The sequence below is a fragment of the Lutra lutra genome, chromosome 9, assembly GCF_902655055.1.
Source record: "Lutra lutra chromosome 9, mLutLut1.2, whole genome shotgun sequence".
In the NCBI taxonomy this organism is placed as follows: Eukaryota; Metazoa; Chordata; class Mammalia; order Carnivora; family Mustelidae; genus Lutra; species Lutra lutra.
Genome location: NC_062286.1, coordinates 7,519,061 through 7,536,650, shown reverse-complemented (window position 1 = coordinate 7,536,650; position 17,590 = coordinate 7,519,061). Strand labels below are relative to the sequence as shown.

The window sequence follows — 17,590 nt, the reverse complement described above, 5'->3', positions numbered from 1 at the left end:
TGTCGCTGAATGACATTCCCTTGTACGATTGGACCAGATCTTGTTACTTCTTTCCTCAGTGGATGTGCGGTGGAGTCGCTTTCACTTTGGAGATGAATACTGCTGCTAGTGTAAATGATGCTGCTCTAAACCCTATGGACATGTGTTTTCGGTTCTCTGGGGGATGTTCGAATGGGTGTGTACACATATACACACACACACACTTAGGATTAGAATTTCTGGATCATATGACAACTCTGTGCTTAACTCTTTGAAGAAGCGCCAAGCCGGTCTCCACAGCGGCTGCCCCAGTGTACGTTCCCACCAGCAACAGCTGAGGGTTCCAGTTTCTCCACATTCTCGGCAGTACCCGTCGTTTTCCATTTTTCTGAGCATAGCTGTTCAGGTGACTGTGATGTGACACCTTGTCTTGGTTGTGACTAGCATTTCCCAGTGGCTCATGATGTGGAACGTCTTTTCATATACTGGCTGCCCATTTTTACCTCTTTGGGGAGATTCGTCAAATCCTTTGCCAAGTTTTAAATTACGGTACTTACCTTTTGTTGTTGAGTTGTAAGACTTCTTTATAAATTGTCTTTTTTATTGTTTTCCTTTCTGGAATTTAAGCTTTTTAAAGGTGGGCATTCATGTTTGTTTTATTCAGTGCTGTATCCATGGCCGACAGGACCTCTGTGTTGAACAAGCGAGTGGTGGTCTTTGGCCGTCTGTTCCTGCTTAAGAGTGAGGCACTAAGACACCAGCTGGAAGGGCTCAGTGCGTGCCAGTAGTTTCCATGCTGACCGCTCATGGGGGATTCTCCGAGATCAGCATCTGCGTTTCTGGGGATCTCTCATTTCCTGCAGAGAAGACACCCCCTGCCCCTGCTCCTTATGGAAACACTGGGGTTTTAGGCTGGCCGGAGTGGAAGCACAGCAACACATCTGTGGCTTTGGGTGTTTTGGAAGATGAGAAAAGGAGGGGGTTGTGGGGCGTGGGGTCCCACCTCTGGACGTGCAGACTGCCGTTCAGTGAGCTGATTTCAGCCCCACAGTGCAAGTCCCCTGTGACAGGTATCCTCTCTCTTGGCCTGATCACTTTCTCCGGAGAGTTATCCTCTGGTCTCCTCAGGGGTGGTGGGAACTTAGGTGTTCATCGTCTCTGTCACTTCCCCTCCATTCAGGCCTGGTTTCCCAGATGAACGGAGCCCGGAAGTCCTGGGTCTCGGGGGCTCCAGGGAAGAATCCGCTCTCCTTTTTTTTGTCACCTACCTCTGCAGGCCCCTGACGTGCCCCCGTGTTAAATCCCGCAACTGCCGGCCACATTTTCTTCTTTTGTTCTTTTTGTCCTTGAAGGTTAATACCTTTTTATATTGGTGGACTGTGTATTTTGAGTAGGCTTGGGAGGGTGAGGAGATAAAAGCATATAGTTAGTGTGCCGTGATTAACTGAAATCCGTGTGCTTATTACTGTCGGTTTTAATTTTGTGTTTAGATATTTGCTTGCGGTGTCCTGTCTCCCCCAGCCCTGGAGTACAGGCATTCCATCTCACGCTTATCTGTGCTCACAGAGCCTTGTGCAGAAGAGCTGTTGGTTTGATTGGCTCATGGTGAGACAGTGACATGAGCATTTTTTCTGCTTATCATTTCATTTCAGTGTCTAAACTGCTTTTTCAAAAACCAAATCAAAATTGAAATCACGACCGATAATAATGTCTCTCCTTTTTGAAATAAACCTTTTAAAATGTTGAAATTAAATTGCTCCTTTGCTAATCTGATTTTTAGGAATGAGAGAACAAAGCGCTCAGAGTACCTTTAAATGACTCACAATTACTCACGCAAATGCATGTGAACTTGGGTGTGCAATTAGGCAGCTCATCATGTTGCAGATGCAATTACACGCCCAAGTGCATGGCCACTCCCTCGGCTCACCCAGCTGCCTCTCTTGTTTCCGGCCTGTGATCGGTTATTATTAAGCCCCAGCTGTCAGAATTTGAAAGTACATGCTGGTGCTCGTGGTGCCTTTCAACCAATAAGGGAGGAAAAGTTTGAAAGGAAATTCTCCTTTGGGTATATGTATGGAGCAGCTGGTCTTAGTTGGCAGAATCCCATTCGGCCACTAGAGATACAGACTATGTAGTGAGAAAAATTAATAATCATAATAGTGGTCAGTGGTGTTGACAGTATAACATACCTCCATTATCTCTGATCTGCAATTCTGAAATCCAAAAAGCCCTGACATTTTTTTAGTAATTCATTGGTGGGAAAACCTGACTTGACTTGCTTCATTGAGACTCAAACCTGCCATGTAATGATGAAGCTCTTCTCGGTCTTTATCCCAAATCACTGGTGCGAATATGTGTAGGATTTTGCTGTGGAGGTAGTAATATGTTTGAATGTGGACTGCTGACGCAGACCTCCCTGGAGATTTTATATAATATATGGTGTGCATACTGTATTACCTTTGCATTAAAAAATCTGAATTTCAAGTTCTTTCTGGGCCCAGTAGTTTCTGATAAAGAGTTATGGCCCCCTACTAAACATAACAGATTTTTGGTTAGATGTGACTTAAAATTCTTCAGGGGCATGAAACTCCCTCCCTACCTCTTAGGGTCTGGTTTGCTACTGAGATGATCACTTTTGCTGCTCTTGTTGCTGTTTTTATTACTGCTCGAGTTCCAGAAATAGATATTTATACCTACTTTAGAATGTCCGGAAATAGTTCTGCAACAGGACAATAGATAATTTACTTGGTTGCTAGGTAATAAAATTATTATATATTCACAGTGTCCACCATTGCTTGTAAGTGTGGTTCTTATCTCTTCAGTGTTGTCATTATAACGTCAGTGTAAATTGAGTTTCAGGGATTAAAGGAGTATGATAATTCTTCTAACCAAGCATTATCTGTAGAATTAATAATGAGTGGGGACGCCTGGGTGGCTCAGTTGGTTAAGCAGCTGCCTTCGGCTCAGGTCATGATCCCAGCGTCCTGGGATCGAGTCCCACATCGGGCTCCTTGTTCTGTGGGGAGCCTGCTTCTCCCTCTGCCTCTTCCTGCCACTCTGTCTGCCTGTGCTCGCTCGCTCTCTCTCTTTCTGACAAATAAATAAATAAAATCTTAAAAAAAAAGAATTAATAATGAGTAAAATATACATTAATTTTGCTAGCATTAAATTCTAAATATTTAGTATGGCAGTGAAGTTTTACCAAATATAGAATGATAACCTCTCTGAATTTTTCAAGGCCTAATGCAGATGTCTTCTTAAAAGCTGTTTTGGCTGCCCAGCACCATTTTAGAGTCTCTCTGCTATGACACTAATCACATTTATATTGTAGTTCCTTGTTTTCCAAACTTGTTTTACATATGTTTGACATTTGGCACCAGCTTTTGATAAATGCTCCGTTAACTTTTTGAATGTATGAATGAAGCTGAGGAAGTTAGGAATCATCTAGTCCATTCCCAGAAGTATCGTTATATCTGAAGCTCTTTTCCTGTTGGGTTTCATTTTGCTGCTTGTTTTTCTAAAGTGGGACATAATAAGCCTGGAACTCAGTAAATACTTGATGAATGAAAATTGAATTAATCTCTGCCTCCTGACATTTGTTGGAGCTAGTTTTAGTCCCTGAACTTAACGGAATATACTTGAGTCATTTTCACATGCGATGACGCGCTCGCTTAAACTGTGATAGTTCTTTCTCCAGTTATCACTAAAAGATACGCTACTTCACACTACGCTGCAGTGCATTCTGAAAATTTTACAGGTGAATATTTTTAAAAGTCAGAGAACTTGGATACTTTATATACTTCTGTGTGTGCTAATATCAGTTGTTGAAGTTTCCCAGCTTATAAGCCCATTTTTAGTTCAGAGTTATTTACTGTCTTTTGATAGAGTTCTATCAAATGGAGTAATTAAGAATTTTCTTCATTGCTAAAGTTTTTTTAAGTGATTAAAAATTCAAGATAATAATTTCAGGGAAATACAAATCAAAACTAAGATGAGATACTACCTCACACCTGTCAGAATGGCTAAAATTAACAACACAGAGAACAGCAGGTGTTGGCAGGGATGTGAAGGGGAGCCCTCTTACATGTTGGCGGGAATGCAAGTTGGTGCAGCCATCCTGGAGAACAGTATGGAGGTGCCTCAAAAAGTTAAAAATAGAGCTACCCTAGACCCAGCAGTCACACTTACTTACCCATAGGATGCAGAAATGCTGATTTGGAAGGACTCATGCACTCTGATGTTTATAGCAGCATTGTTCACAATAGTCCGTTATGGAAAGAGCTCAAATGTCCATGGCCTGGGGCGTCTGGGTGGCTCAGTGGGTTAAGCCTCTGCCTTCGGCTCGGGTCATGATCTCGGGGTCCCGGGATTAAGCCCCACATGGGGCTCTCTGCTCAGCAGGGAGCCTGCTTCCCTGTCTCTCTTCGCCTGCTGCTCTGCCTGCTTGTGATCTCTCTCCCTCTGTTAAATAATTAAACAAAATCTTAAAAAAAAATGTCCATGGACTGATGAATGGATAAAGAAGGTGTGGTGTACATATGTTTACAATGGAATATTATTACTTAGGCATCAAAAAGAATGGATCTTGTCATTTGGGACAGCATAGATGAGCTAGAGTGTATTATGGGAAGCAAAATGTCAGAAAGACAAATACCATAGGATTTCATATGTGGAATTTAAGAAACAAAACAGGTGAACATGGAGCAGGGGAAAGGGAGAGGCAAACCAAGAAACAGACTCTCAACTATAGAGAACAAAGGATGGTTACAGGCGGGGGAGGTGGACTAGACGGGTGATGGGGGTTAAGGAGTGAGGGCCCTTGTGGTGAGCACAGGGGATGTATGGAAGTGTTGAATTGCTATATTGTGAACATGAAACTAATATTACACTTTATGTTAAGCAACTGGAATTTAAATAAAAACTTGAAATAAAAAAGATAATTTTAAATTTAATTGCTGTTTTATGTAATTGGTTATTTTCTTATACTAATGGTAGGAAGATGATGGAATTATTTGGTTGTGTTCAGTAGCATTATAAGTAATGGAAGAAATGATGAGACTTGTACCAACTTAGTGGTTTGGTTCTTTGTCTCTAATAATAGGAATAATATATCGTTGTTGCTGTTTTATCTGTTAAAAACCATCCCTTTAGTAAATCTGCTGTCTTTATGTCTGCCCCAGCCCAGCTTTGGCTGCAGCACGGTGGTTTCCAGAGTAGAGGGGTGGGACGGCTACTCTCTTCTGTGGACTCCGGAAGAATTTTAATATTCATCCTCTTTTCTCCCCACTCTGTCATTTTTGTCCACTGCCGGCACACAGAGAACTTTGGGTCTTAAAATTAAGGCCGTATAAGTAACATCTTAAAGGCAGTTTATAACTGGAGAGGCAGGTGATCTCAGGCACATGGCATGTATGTTCATGTACTTTAAAATCGGTTCTTCCGCTCAGATGGCTTAGAGCAAGCAGATACTTGGCTGCACTGCAGTGGAGCCCTTCCGCGGGCACCGGGGTAAAGATTCTTTCCCGTTCGGGAGGACACATGCTTCCGTCTAGATTGGGTGCTGTGGTGGTCATTAAAGTTGCTGAGGGGCCCACAGCGTCCCCTCGTAGTTATTGGTTGAATTAGTTTCCAGTTCGCTGCTGTGCTGACCTGTAACTTCAGGAAATTCTTAAAACTTAAAAGTAGAAGTTCAAAAAAAAAAAAAGTAGAAGTTCATTAATAGATAATAGAAGTTTAAAATAGGTAATAGAAGTTTAAAATAGAACAATCTCCACTAATTTTCTGAAACAAAAAAAAACCTTTTAAGGTACATAAAAAAATGCAGCTGAAGGAACAATACTCACTTGTGGCTGAAGTATAGAATATACCAATATAATGACAGTACAGAAAATCTCAAAGCTTTTGATACAATAATAGTATTCCAGTGGTTAGAGAAAAGATGTTTTCTTCAAGTTGTAAAGCCTGAAATTTAGGAAGTAAATTAACATATTTTTAAGGAATAATTCAAGGTTTAACATATTTTATGAGGACAGCAAGGACTTTTTACACATTAATACTGTGGTCATTATTAGAGCTGTGCATGGGGTTATGCCCTCCTTATTGGTTAAACCCACTACTGCTTTTGCCACCTAATGGTAGACCTTTGAGGAAAGCTGGAATGTAGATAAAACCTGCAGTTTAATGCCAGTTAAATCAGTAATTTCCACTTTGTTATGGTTGTTCTGATGTTTTTTTTTTCCCCCTCCTGAAGAGGAACTACGGAAATGTGATTAATAAAATCAACCCACTAGATTTCACTTTGTTTTTGATGGAAATATTTCCTCCTGTAAAATTTAATGGCCGTGAATTTGACTGTAGAGTTTATTTACCATAACCAGACCTGTCCCCTGAGAGGCGGTTTAAAACAATTCCATTAGAATCCAGTTAGCTAATCAAGGTAAATGTTGTGGAACATTCTAAAAAAGGACTTTTGTGAAAATCAGTTCAGATCTGGCCTGGTATTTTGATATTCCTGCTCTTTACTCCCCAAGGAAAGTCAGTAAACATAGTATAATCTTACTGTCTTTGAGGCCAGTGGTTTATCACTGTTTGAAGGTTTTGTTTTGTTTTTTTCAAGATTTTATTTATTTATTTGACAGAGAGACACAGAGAGAGAGGGAACACAAGCAGGGAGGAGCAGGAGAGGGAGAAGCAGGCTTCCCATCGAGCAGGGAGCCCGATGTGGGCCTCGATCCCAGGACCCTGGGATCATGATCTGACTGAAGGCAGCTGCTTAGTGACTGAGCCACCCAGGCGCCCTGCTTGAAGGTTTTTAAAAGTGAAACTTCCGAGGCGCCTGGGTGGCTCAGTGGGTTAAGCCTCTGCCTTCGGCTCAGGTCATGATCCCGGCGTCCTGGAATTGAGCCCCACATCAGGCTCTCTGCTCAGTGGGGAGCCTGCTCCCCGCCCCCCCCGCCTGCCTCTCTGCCTACTTGTGATCTGTGTCAAAGAAATAAATAAAATCTTTAAAAAAAAAAAAAATAAAAGCGAAACTGCCTTATTATGAGGTCTTTTGGTTGCAGTTGACCCCTTGCCTAGGAGGCAAAATGGTCTGACTTTCACCAAAAAGTGTTACATCTAGTAGTTTATGGAGAGGTATTTGAGTGTTTTTATCTGAATAAGAAAAATAAACAATTTAAAGAATACTTTGGCCAAGCAGGACCCCTTAAGTCTTAGTACTGTGCAGCATGGAAAGCCCGAACACAGGCATACAGCCCGTACCCCCACAGGTATTCGGGAAAGGTGTACTGAATGCACATGACCGGCAGGCAGCGTTCCGGGTCCTAGAGACACAGCGTTTAGAACAGCTAGGGTTCCTGCCCTCGCACGAGCACAGCGTCTTGGATACTACATTCCAGAAAGGTGAGCACAGTGTGCTTCCATTCTGTCTAGAAGAGGAGAAGGTTGCTGCCCCAGGTCCTGTACCACAGGGCTTTGCATTTTGCTTTATGACCGATGGGGAGCCGATACATCGTGGTTCCAGGTGCCCGAGCCGGCGCTCAGAAGGGACCCTGTGATTTTCCGCGCCGGCTCAAGGGTTCACTCCATCCCTAAGTCCTTCCATCTGTGCTTTTCGATGTCCCTGCCGTTGGTTCCTGGCCTCGCCTGTCTTCCTCATGGACTCGCTGCAGTCTCCGTTTCTTGTGTGAGCTGTGTGAGTGTGCGCCTGTGCCCCGCTACATTTCCTGTCCCCGTGAGATTTTAAACTCCTTCAGGGAGGTCATGGCCAGTGACTCTGGTTCCGTGCAGTGCTTTAGCTGTAGTAGCATTATTATTAGAACTCGTTGACATCAAGCTGCTTGCCTAAAATGGCTTAAAATCATAGCAGCTTCTTTAAAAAGTACTCTACATTGAATTTTTTTTAATGCGTTGTATTTCTTTAAGGTTAATCTTTCACAGTTAGGGCCAAACCACTTGGTGCATTAAAACCTTTACTTTAAAAAAAAAATTGCATAGGTGATGCACGTGTGAAACTTCTTGCTAGGACTCCTTTTTGCTCATTAGCATGGTTTTGAGACCATGAGAGCCATAGCCTTTGCGGTCCGGGGGACCACCCTTGCTCATCAGGCACAGTAACACTGACATTTACCTGTTTCTGATCGGAGATGGCATCAGGCGCTGTTTTTGTCTCAACACTCTTCCTCCCACCTTCCCTTCCCCAAAAAGTTTAAGCTCGATTTAAAATTTTCCATTATGATTTTTGTTTTTCTCCTGTTTCATTGATTACCATCACAATAGACGGGGAAGTGGTCATGGGACTTTCCATTTTGTCAGAGCCCAGGGTTGTTCCTCGTGAAAGCCTGCGGTTCACTAAGGCCTCCGGCCCCATGGCCTGCCCGCCGGGCCGCACTGCTTCCTTTGGGGTAAGCTTTGACCTCGGTGGATGAGGCATTGTGCTGGGGAGAGATGTGTATCAACGGCAAAAAAGTCAAAAGCAGTCACGGTATTTTATGGAAGTAGTTGGATTACAGAATGAACTACTCCTGTTTCGTTAATTATAAATTCTGCTCAACTTTTATTTCTCACTAACTTGTGGGCCCTGGCGACCTTTTAGGTCAAGTCTGAAGGATTCTTTACAGAACTTAAGTTTGTAATGAATTAAATGAAGTGGACCACACAAGAACAAATATAATTATCAAGTAATTAGTTGAAAACCCCCCAAGAAGAAGGTAACTCTCATTTTAGACTTCTTTTTGTCATAAATGGCAAACTTAAAAAAGTCTTTTATATCAATAGGCTTTTGTAGATTTTAGTAATCTTTTGGATAAAAGAGGTGATAGATTAAATGGATGTTATTTTAAGTATCTGAATTATTTATTTGTATTTTGATAGTGCTAATGTAAGAATATTCCTTACTATCTTTGCATCCCAGAGATTTTTCCTTTACAGGCCTAAATTTTCCCTACTCTATTTTCTTCCACGATGAACTTGTTGATTGTGCATATTGGAGTTATTTTTCAATACTTCTGATAGGAACAAGGATTTTTAAATTACAGTTAAGAAAATCTGGTGTAAAATAATTAACTCTTAGTTACGTGGTGAGAATGTGCATGTGCTGACCTTTCGATCAACACCGATAGGTTTTGGGTCCTGCGCCCAGGTGGTGTTCGTTCCTAGACAACCTGACAGAAGGGCTGGAAGAGAACCCTGAAAGTACGGTTTACGACGACTACAAATTTGTCACCAAGAAAGACCTTGAAAATTTAGGTAAAAAAAAAAATTACAAATTTTTTAAAAAAATTATTCATGGGGTGAGTTTTGAATGTTAGAGGTAGAGTCACATTTATGTGATTTCCCAAATCTTCTCTTTCTACCAAATCAGATATTAAACTTGCTATGTATATTGTCAAGTTTGTAATCTCTGCTTAGAGAAAAGGTCCAGATAAATTCAACCTGCTGAAGCTTTTCTGTGTCTTAAGTGAGGAATAATTTTCTTTAGCATACTAGCTATGTATAGAAAAAAATGTCAAGAAGGCAGTGATTTTCTTTAAGTACTGTTTGCATATAAGGTTTTGCAAATATCTCAGAGACTGCACATAAATGGTTTCCAGCTCCCTTTTAAGTTTGCTGGTAGAAGACCCCGTCTAAACCTCGGGAACCCAACTGAACCCTCAGATGTGTAGAACCTTATAGTTAACTTTAGGGTTTAAGGTCACAGACCAAGAAATGCCTTTTACCAGCCCCCAGCATCGTGGGGATTATCATGTACCAGGTAATACTCTGCCGGTTTACATACGGCTCTTAATCCTCCCCACTGCATGGAGCGGCTATGGTTATGGTGCCATTTTATAGATAAGGAAACTGAGGCACTAGAAGGTGAGACCAGCTAGCCAGAGGCTTCAGTCCTGAACACAAGGGTTGGGGTTTACGCCTAGAGCGCATGCGCTTGGCCTCAGGCACACCGCCCCATGGGAAGTGTGCAGTGTCTCAGGGGACCGGTGCTGCTTCGCAGGCTGGGGAGGGGAGATTTTGCTGATCTAGTTCTGTCATTGGAGAAAGGCTGCACAGGAAATGATGGAGAGTGAGAGTGGGCAAACCCTGATGACCCCTCCTCTGCGAGTAGGCAGCTTAGCTGTCTGTGGGACAGATATGTGTGGCAGAAATTAAATGTTAAAAGAAAATAGAATCATGTCCTAATTAGACTGAGAGGTTCTTAAACTTTATTTCATAGCACAGTTAATCCAGGCAGAATTCATTTTCTACCACTTACCACTGAAACAACTCTTTACATTTGAATGTTTAAAGGGGAAAGACTTGTAGTCAGCCTTTTAAACATGAAGGCAGGATGAGTTACGGTCAAGTGGGATCTTCCTACTGATACACCTTCCTGAAGGTCTCCAGGGTAACTTTACACTGTGCTGTGTCACACTCACCTCCATTCTTAAATCGGAGGGAAAAAGTCATTGCTAGTATGCAAGGTTTTTAAGAATCCTGGGTTTAGTTCATTTGGGGTGCTTGTTTAGTCTCTTTTACTTTTTGGGTGAGGAAGGAGGTTGTAAAGCATGGTATTTCCCAAAACACGTTTTGTGGAATATTACTTGTGCTGGAATGCTGGACAGTACGCACCGTGGCTAACAGCACCGGCAACAGAGGGAGACTGACGGGTGCGCGTCCCACATCTCCTTCATGTCTGCCTGACAGGGCCAGTCCACCAAACCTCATTAAGCCTTGGTTCTCCCATCTATAAAATGAGAATAATAATGGGAAAGAACCTGCCCTTCCTACTTTATTGTGATAGTGTGCTTCGTGTTTGGAAATTATGGGAGATAATGCTCCCCCCCACCATTTCTACTTCGTGGTGTAAAGTTGGCAAGTCACTGTTGATGCCAGGATTATTTTTTAAATTGAACTGGTTCACGGAGTCCAAAAATCTGAGAACCAATAGTATACAGAATCCTTCTTTGCCAGTCTTTCATAGTTCATAAAGACTTTTTCATCATTTTTATGCTTAATATGATATATAAAATAAATAAGGTGATGCTGCTTAAAGTAGATTAAATTTCCTCCGTAGTTTGTGAAGTTTGTATAGTTTTACTCCAAAGTGAAATCTTACCATAGTCCAAGGAAAAAATGGTTTAATTTTAATCAAGATTTCATAAGGACCCGCTCTCTTCTGATTAACTCCCTCCAGGGCTCACGCATCTCATTGGATCACCTTTCCTCCGGGCGTATATGCATGGATTTTTCATGGATATAAGACTCTATCACAAGGTAAATAGGAGAGTATACTTACTTGAAGTGATTAACGAGCCATTTCGTTGCTATTTCCTTGCATTTTGTAGAACATGCTTATGATTTGTAAGTGGTCTGCCTGTTCTTCGGCAAAATAGTCATGATGTTGATAAAGCATGCTATTAAATATGACTTTAATTTTTGAACTTTTTTTCTACTTTGAAAAGGTGAAATTGATGGTAAACCCATTTGCTTATGAAGAATACAGGAAAGATAAGATCCGACAGAAGATAGAAGAAACACGTGCACAGAGAGTCCAATTAAAGGTGGGTATTGTGCTCTCCTCATTGACGAGTTTACCAGAAAAGTACAAGTTCATTTTGCGTATTATTCCAGGGAAACTTGCCATCTGTTTCTTCATTTTCCCATTTTTAGTTTACATCTTTTCGTAATAGTGTTGATCTCTTTTATTGGTCATGAGGGTGGCTACTCTTTACAGTTTGAACACGATGGATTCTGTGGCCGTGATATTGTGGAAGATAACGCCAGAGGGACTGATGTTGTCAGCCCGTCTAAGAAAATGTGATGGAATTTTCAGACAGGTCTCTGTCAGTGTTTGGAGCATTGGGCCTTCGATAACCCGCATTTCTTTCTGGTATTTGGCAGTATCTAAGGCTGTCTGCTTGGGTCACGGTCATCGGACTCTGTCAGGGTCCAGACAGGAATCAGATCACCTGGTTCCAGTACTAGAATTTTTTTTTTTTTAAGATTATTTATTTATTTATTTATTTGACAGAGAGAGAGATCATAAGCAGGCAGAGAGGCAGGCAGAGAGAGAGAGAGGAGGAAGCAGCTCCCTGTGGAGCAGAGAGCCTGATGTGGGGCTCGATCCCAGGACCCTGGGATCATGACCCGAGCCAAAGGCAGAGGCTTTAACCCACTGAGCCACCCAGGCACCCCCCAGTACTAGAATTTAATGTGAACAGTTGTTAGCCAGGTGTTAGAGAACCGAGGCGAAAACCGGAAGGACGGCACTAGGGGAGGCGCGTCTGCAGGAAGCAGATGGCACCTCAGGGCTGGGTGGGGGGGAGGCGGCCGCTCCTGAAACCCGGCCTCTGAGGAGGCTGTGGCCAGTTAGAGCCAGTCCGCCCCTGCGAGTGTCCGAAAACTGCCCACCGGAACCCCATCTGTGGCCGGGGTGAAGAACTGTTGACTTGCGCTGCCGGCCCCAGGACAGGCCACTGGCAGTAAGTAAATCCACATATACATAAGTGCATGTGTACACACACACGCATGAACATGCGTCCGCGCGCACACACACACACACTCAGTACCGGAGACTGTTTCCCTTTTTGCAGGTTGTCTGTAAAGTTTTCTAGGAATGTTGAACGTGTGTGTGTTGGCAAGGGAGAGGCTAGGACGTGCAGTACTTTGGCCCCGTCTCTGCGTTACTTGTCAGAGCTGTAGTTTACAGTGGAACATAAAGCACTGAGTGGAAAAGGACAACAGAGAGTTCACAGCTTTTCTTGAGAGTTGTCATACTCACATTTAGAACTCTGCTGAGAAATGTGCTGTTTCAGGAGCCACGAATAGTGCATTTAGTACTCTCCACGGTGTTTCAGGGGTTCCCTGCACCCCAGCCGGAAGCTGCAGTAGCCGGCCTGCTGCCTCCGGTTCATCGGCGACCGGCCCTGGTCCGCTGCGGCCCACCTCGGCCAAACACGGCTTCTCGCAGCTCACTTCTTGGTGCGCCAGGAAAGAGGCCGCGGGAGGGCAAGTGCTCCCTCCTGATCAGATCACATGTATCCACGTCATTTCCTCCTCTGGGGATAATGACATTTTAAAAATAAGAATTGGAGGGGTGCCTGAGTGGCTCAGTCAGTTAAGCGTCTGACTCTTGATCTCAGCTTGGGTCTTGATCTCGGGGTCATGGGTTCAGGCCCCACATTGGGCCCCACACTGGGCATGGGGCCTACTTAAAAAATAAATAAATAAGAAGTGTCCTATTTGTGAAATTATACTCCTTACAGAACTATTGACTTTTAAAGCTAGAATGTAGGTATTTAATACACCTTTTTTTCCCCTTCTCCTAGAAATTGCCCAAAGTTAACAAAGAACTGGCACTTAAATTAATTGAGGAAGAGGAGGAAAAGCAAAGATCTACCTGGAAAAAGAAAGTTAAGGTAAGATTTTGTAAAGCAGTGAAGACATTGATAAATTGTTTCTGTATTTTCTTAGTGGTTATTTATAATTATCTGTTCTTTCTTCTTGAAGCTTTTTCTCCCCTGCTTATGGGATAGTATATGCTCAATATGGGAAATTTGGAAAATAGAAAAGAACAATAAAGAGTGTCACTTATATAATTCTACCTAGAGAAAGGCCTCATTAATATTTTGGTGAATTTCCTTTCTCTCTTATTTCTCTTAAAATTATAAGCTATAATAGTGAGATAATATTGTATATATAAGATATTTATCCTGGCTGTATAAAATAACAGAAGTGGTTTCCCATTTCATTAAAAGTTCTTCATAAATACTTATGAGACCTGCATATACTCTCTGAAGGATGTATAATTTATTTAATCCTTTTATTGTTAAATATTTAAATTTATTGTTTTTCCTCATTCTGACTAGATCTGTTTGTAATTCCAGAAGTAATTTTTTAGACTTGGTGTTTTCAGGAGCATGCCCGCGTGTGTGTGACTGCACCTTCCTTTACTGATGTGAAAACGGTCGAAGGTCGGTCATGAAATAAGGGAGGGTTAGTGGTTCATGTTGCAGATGCGATCAGGACAGGGGGACAGTTTTCTGATCTTCCCACATATGTGAGGACTTCTCATCATCCGCTTAGACGAGCTGGAAGGCAGGTCACTCAAGCTTGGCTCTTGGCCAGAATGAGTTATAAAGACCCGATCTCGTGGGAGCCCGCTGGCCCGACTCTGCACGAAGGGCCTGACCTTGGAACTTCGGGGCAGCTGTGTTACCCTCGCAGGAGATTTTCATTTGCTTGTTTACTCTTTCTCTGTCCTCCCACTGGTTTCTAACCAGGTAAGCGAATGGGAGATAAGGTGGCTCTTTGTGTGTTTGTTTTTGTTCTACTCGTTTCCCTAACGCCCCCGAGGACTTCAGCCGAAGGAGCTTCTCACTGGCTTCTTGCTCAGTGACCCGGGGCTTTACTGGGGCACAGTTTCTTCTTCTGTCACATACAAAGATAGGACCGGAGAAGGGTGTTCTTGGAGTGCTGTGATTTCTAAGTGGAGTACACACTCACGGCTCATCTTCTGCCTCCTTGCCCTGGCTGCATCTTTCCATCCTGGTCTAGTAGGTTATTTTAATATATTATTTAAATTTTGATTTTTGGAAGCTTCTCTTAAGTAAATCCATAGATGACTTTTTAGTTTCCATTTTCCTTATGGGAATAATATACCAACATTGAAATAATTACTTAGACCTGCTGTATACATTTCTGTCCACGTGCTGTGTCTGTGGACCCTCTTAATTAATTCACATCAGGGCATTAAGTGTGTGCACGCGGATCTCCAAGCGCTTGCAGTAGAAGTGCCTCCTGCGGTGTTGACTCTGTCCTCAGGGTGTTCACCTTGATTTTCTTGTTAGCCCAGCCTGAGGGTGATGAGGGAGGTAACTTTTCACCTTCATAATGCCATTTTACAGGCTAAATGGAAGTGATCTTTGTATTACGTGCCCTAAAGCATCAGGAGGAAGAGTGTGGGCCTGGTGTAGGGTGCAGATGTAGTCCTATCTGTGTTTTATGCTAATGAGTCCATATCAATAAAGATACATATCTTAATATTACAGAGAGCAAAACACTTAAATTAGGGGCACCTGGGTGACTCAGTGGGTTAAAGCCTCTGCCTTCGGCTCAGGTCATGATCTCAGGGTCCTGGGATCGATCCCCGCATCGGGCTCTCTGCTCCGCAAGCAAGGAGCCTGCTTCTCCATCTCTCTCTGCCTACTAATCTCTCTCTATCAAATAAATAAATAAATAAATCTTTAAAAAAAAAACATTTAAATTATAACTTTGATATGCGTGCAGTATGGTGTAGTCAGTTTAGGAGCCTTTTAAAAAGGTCCTGATGATTATGAAGATGTGGGGAAAGTATCCTGTCCTCGCCTTGCAACGCCTCTCTTTTGCAGACTTTCACTGGGGTTAGGCACAGCCAGAGAAGGTTTCTAACACAGATGGTCCTCCATGTGCGCAAGGTGCAGGCTGGTAAAGATGACTGTGTGAGCTGAAAACACACACTTTGTGTGTTTTCACACACAAAGAGGAAACATCATGATTGTGCATTTGAAAATTTTTGTCAGAACGTTGAGAGGGTCACCCTGTCAGGAATCCTCCATGGGGCCACGTCCTGCTTCTTCGGTACCAGGAGGAACAACTTTCAAAATTCTTATCTTCTCTCATCAGAGGGTGTTGTCTCTCTAGCTCCTGGAAGCTGGAAGTCCTATCTTTGTAAAAGCTACGTCCCCTGATAAAATTCTGCTACAAAGTGGTATTTGTAAAATGTGCCCCTGATTTGCTTTTTGGTGGCTTGCTGACCCGGTTCTGGGCCTATCATCAGAGCTTGGTTCCTTTCCAGAAATAGAGTTTTTTAGAAATCTCAGACTGTTATGAGACAAAGTTTATATGATTTGTTGTTTAACGTGGTTACCTAATTAAAATGAAGCCCTTAAAAACTAGGAAAGAGCCCCTCATAGTATCAAGAATGCTTGAAAGAGTTGTTCCGTCTCTCATCAGTTCGTTAGTCTTGCCTTTGAACTCAGTTCTGCAAACTGTCAAGAGCTTTAATAGCTCTGATGACTTCTGATGTGAAAGCCAGTGTGGTTTAGTTCTGCTTTGGCCGCAGCTGGGATTTCTCGGAGGCAGACAGTGAAATCTGTTCCCCAGTACTGCAGCCGCTGATAGCATCACTGGCGCGTGTAGTAAGGGGGGTGCGGTTCAGTACTAATGCTGGACCCATAGTGCGGAAGGACCCACTGGGTCAGGAAGCATTATCTGGACCTTATCCCAGCTTAGCCGTTTATTTGGGGGTATTAATTCTCACTAAGAGTTCATTGACTCTCGCACTGAATCTGCGTTGTGCTCCCTATGTGTGCAGACGTCTCGGAGAGGCACGGCACCCAGGTGATTCGCTGGGTTTGAAAGGGTCTGAGCCATTTTTCTTTCAAGTGTCGTTTCCCGGCGGTTGGCTCTCCTGCCAGTTTTTCACTGTTGCCTTAGAGTCTTGTATGAATGTCCTTCTCTTGGGTGCTGGGGCAGCTCAGTCACGTGTGGTGCTGCACGACATCTCCAGGTCCAGTGCGCTCCTGCCTGGGCCATGCGAGGGACAGGTGTCTTAGCCTGCAGGTTTACTGCATACCATTCAGGGTACATTCTAAAGTAATAATTCATCTCTCTAGGGAAAAGATAGAGCCCTGCATAGACACTGGGTTGGGTCAGATCAGCTTAAACATGCCAAATACTCTTTTTAATGTTTTTTTAGTACCAATTAAAGATTGTTTTTGGCTTTTATTACAGTTTTAAGCACATGGTTTTAAAGACTAAATGTTTCTCCAGGGTTTGTTAGGAACAAACCCGGCTGTCCCTCCATCCTTCTCTCCCCGCCCCCCTGACCTTCTCCCCCGTTTGCACCTGTTCTGAGACAAACACGTCGACCCTTTTAGCAGATTATTTTCGTGTAAAGTTCCAAGTCTCTTAATACTGCCCCAAGTGCTCCTTCTTAGCTTTTAAATGTCAGGCCGGTTATCTTTCATCTTTTGGTGACCTTCCCTCCTGATAGGGTCTGCGGCCGCTTGTTCAGCACTCAGCACTTACCTCGTCCGGGCCGTGCACGCTCTCGTCCCATTGCAGGCAGAGTCAGGTGGCTGTCCGGAATTACGTTACCCGTCCAGCCTCCGTCTTCCGTGATTTAGTGGTTGGCTTTTTGTTTGTTTTCTACACGGTGATCACGGGTTAGCCCTCAGTCCTTTGCTTGTTGTCTGACTCTCATCTCAAGGTGTTTCTATGAATATTGGTTGTTACGTTACTTTTTCTTTTCCTGACGGAGTCTCTTCTGCTGTGTCGGCCTCTCTCCGTTCTGGACTAGCCATCTCCCGAGTGCTGGTTCACGGTCAGCGTCCTGAGGTGCACTCCACCTCCGCCCTGTGTGGGAGGCAGAATCAAAAGGACCTTTAGTTTTCTGAAGGAGTGTATTTCCAACCCAGACAAGCAGGCCGTCAGTATAAGGGTCAAGTGAAGAGATTTTCAAACATGTAGGTTCTCACCAACAACCAGACATTACATTTACGTGCATGTTTTCCTCAGGAAGTTCCTTAAGATTCTCTCCTTCCAAATAAGAGAGTAAGACAAGGAATAGGAGTCCAGAGAAGCCCCCGTGGAT

General features: G+C 43.2%; 1 protein-coding gene across 1 annotated transcript in view; it reads left to right on the top strand.

Moving 5' to 3' along the window:
* NOL10 (nucleolar protein 10) overlaps positions 1 to 17,590 on the top strand; it is an 87,305-nt gene that overhangs the window by 52,068 nt on the left and 17,647 nt on the right. Inside the window, exons 14-17 of the mRNA XM_047745460.1 lie at positions 9,099 to 9,225; positions 11,150 to 11,229; positions 11,418 to 11,516; positions 13,284 to 13,373. Coding sequence (XP_047601416.1) covers positions 9,099 to 9,225; positions 11,150 to 11,229; positions 11,418 to 11,516; positions 13,284 to 13,373 — 396 coding nt within the window. The remainder of the gene's footprint in view (positions 1 to 9,098; positions 9,226 to 11,149; positions 11,230 to 11,417; positions 11,517 to 13,283; positions 13,374 to 17,590) is intronic.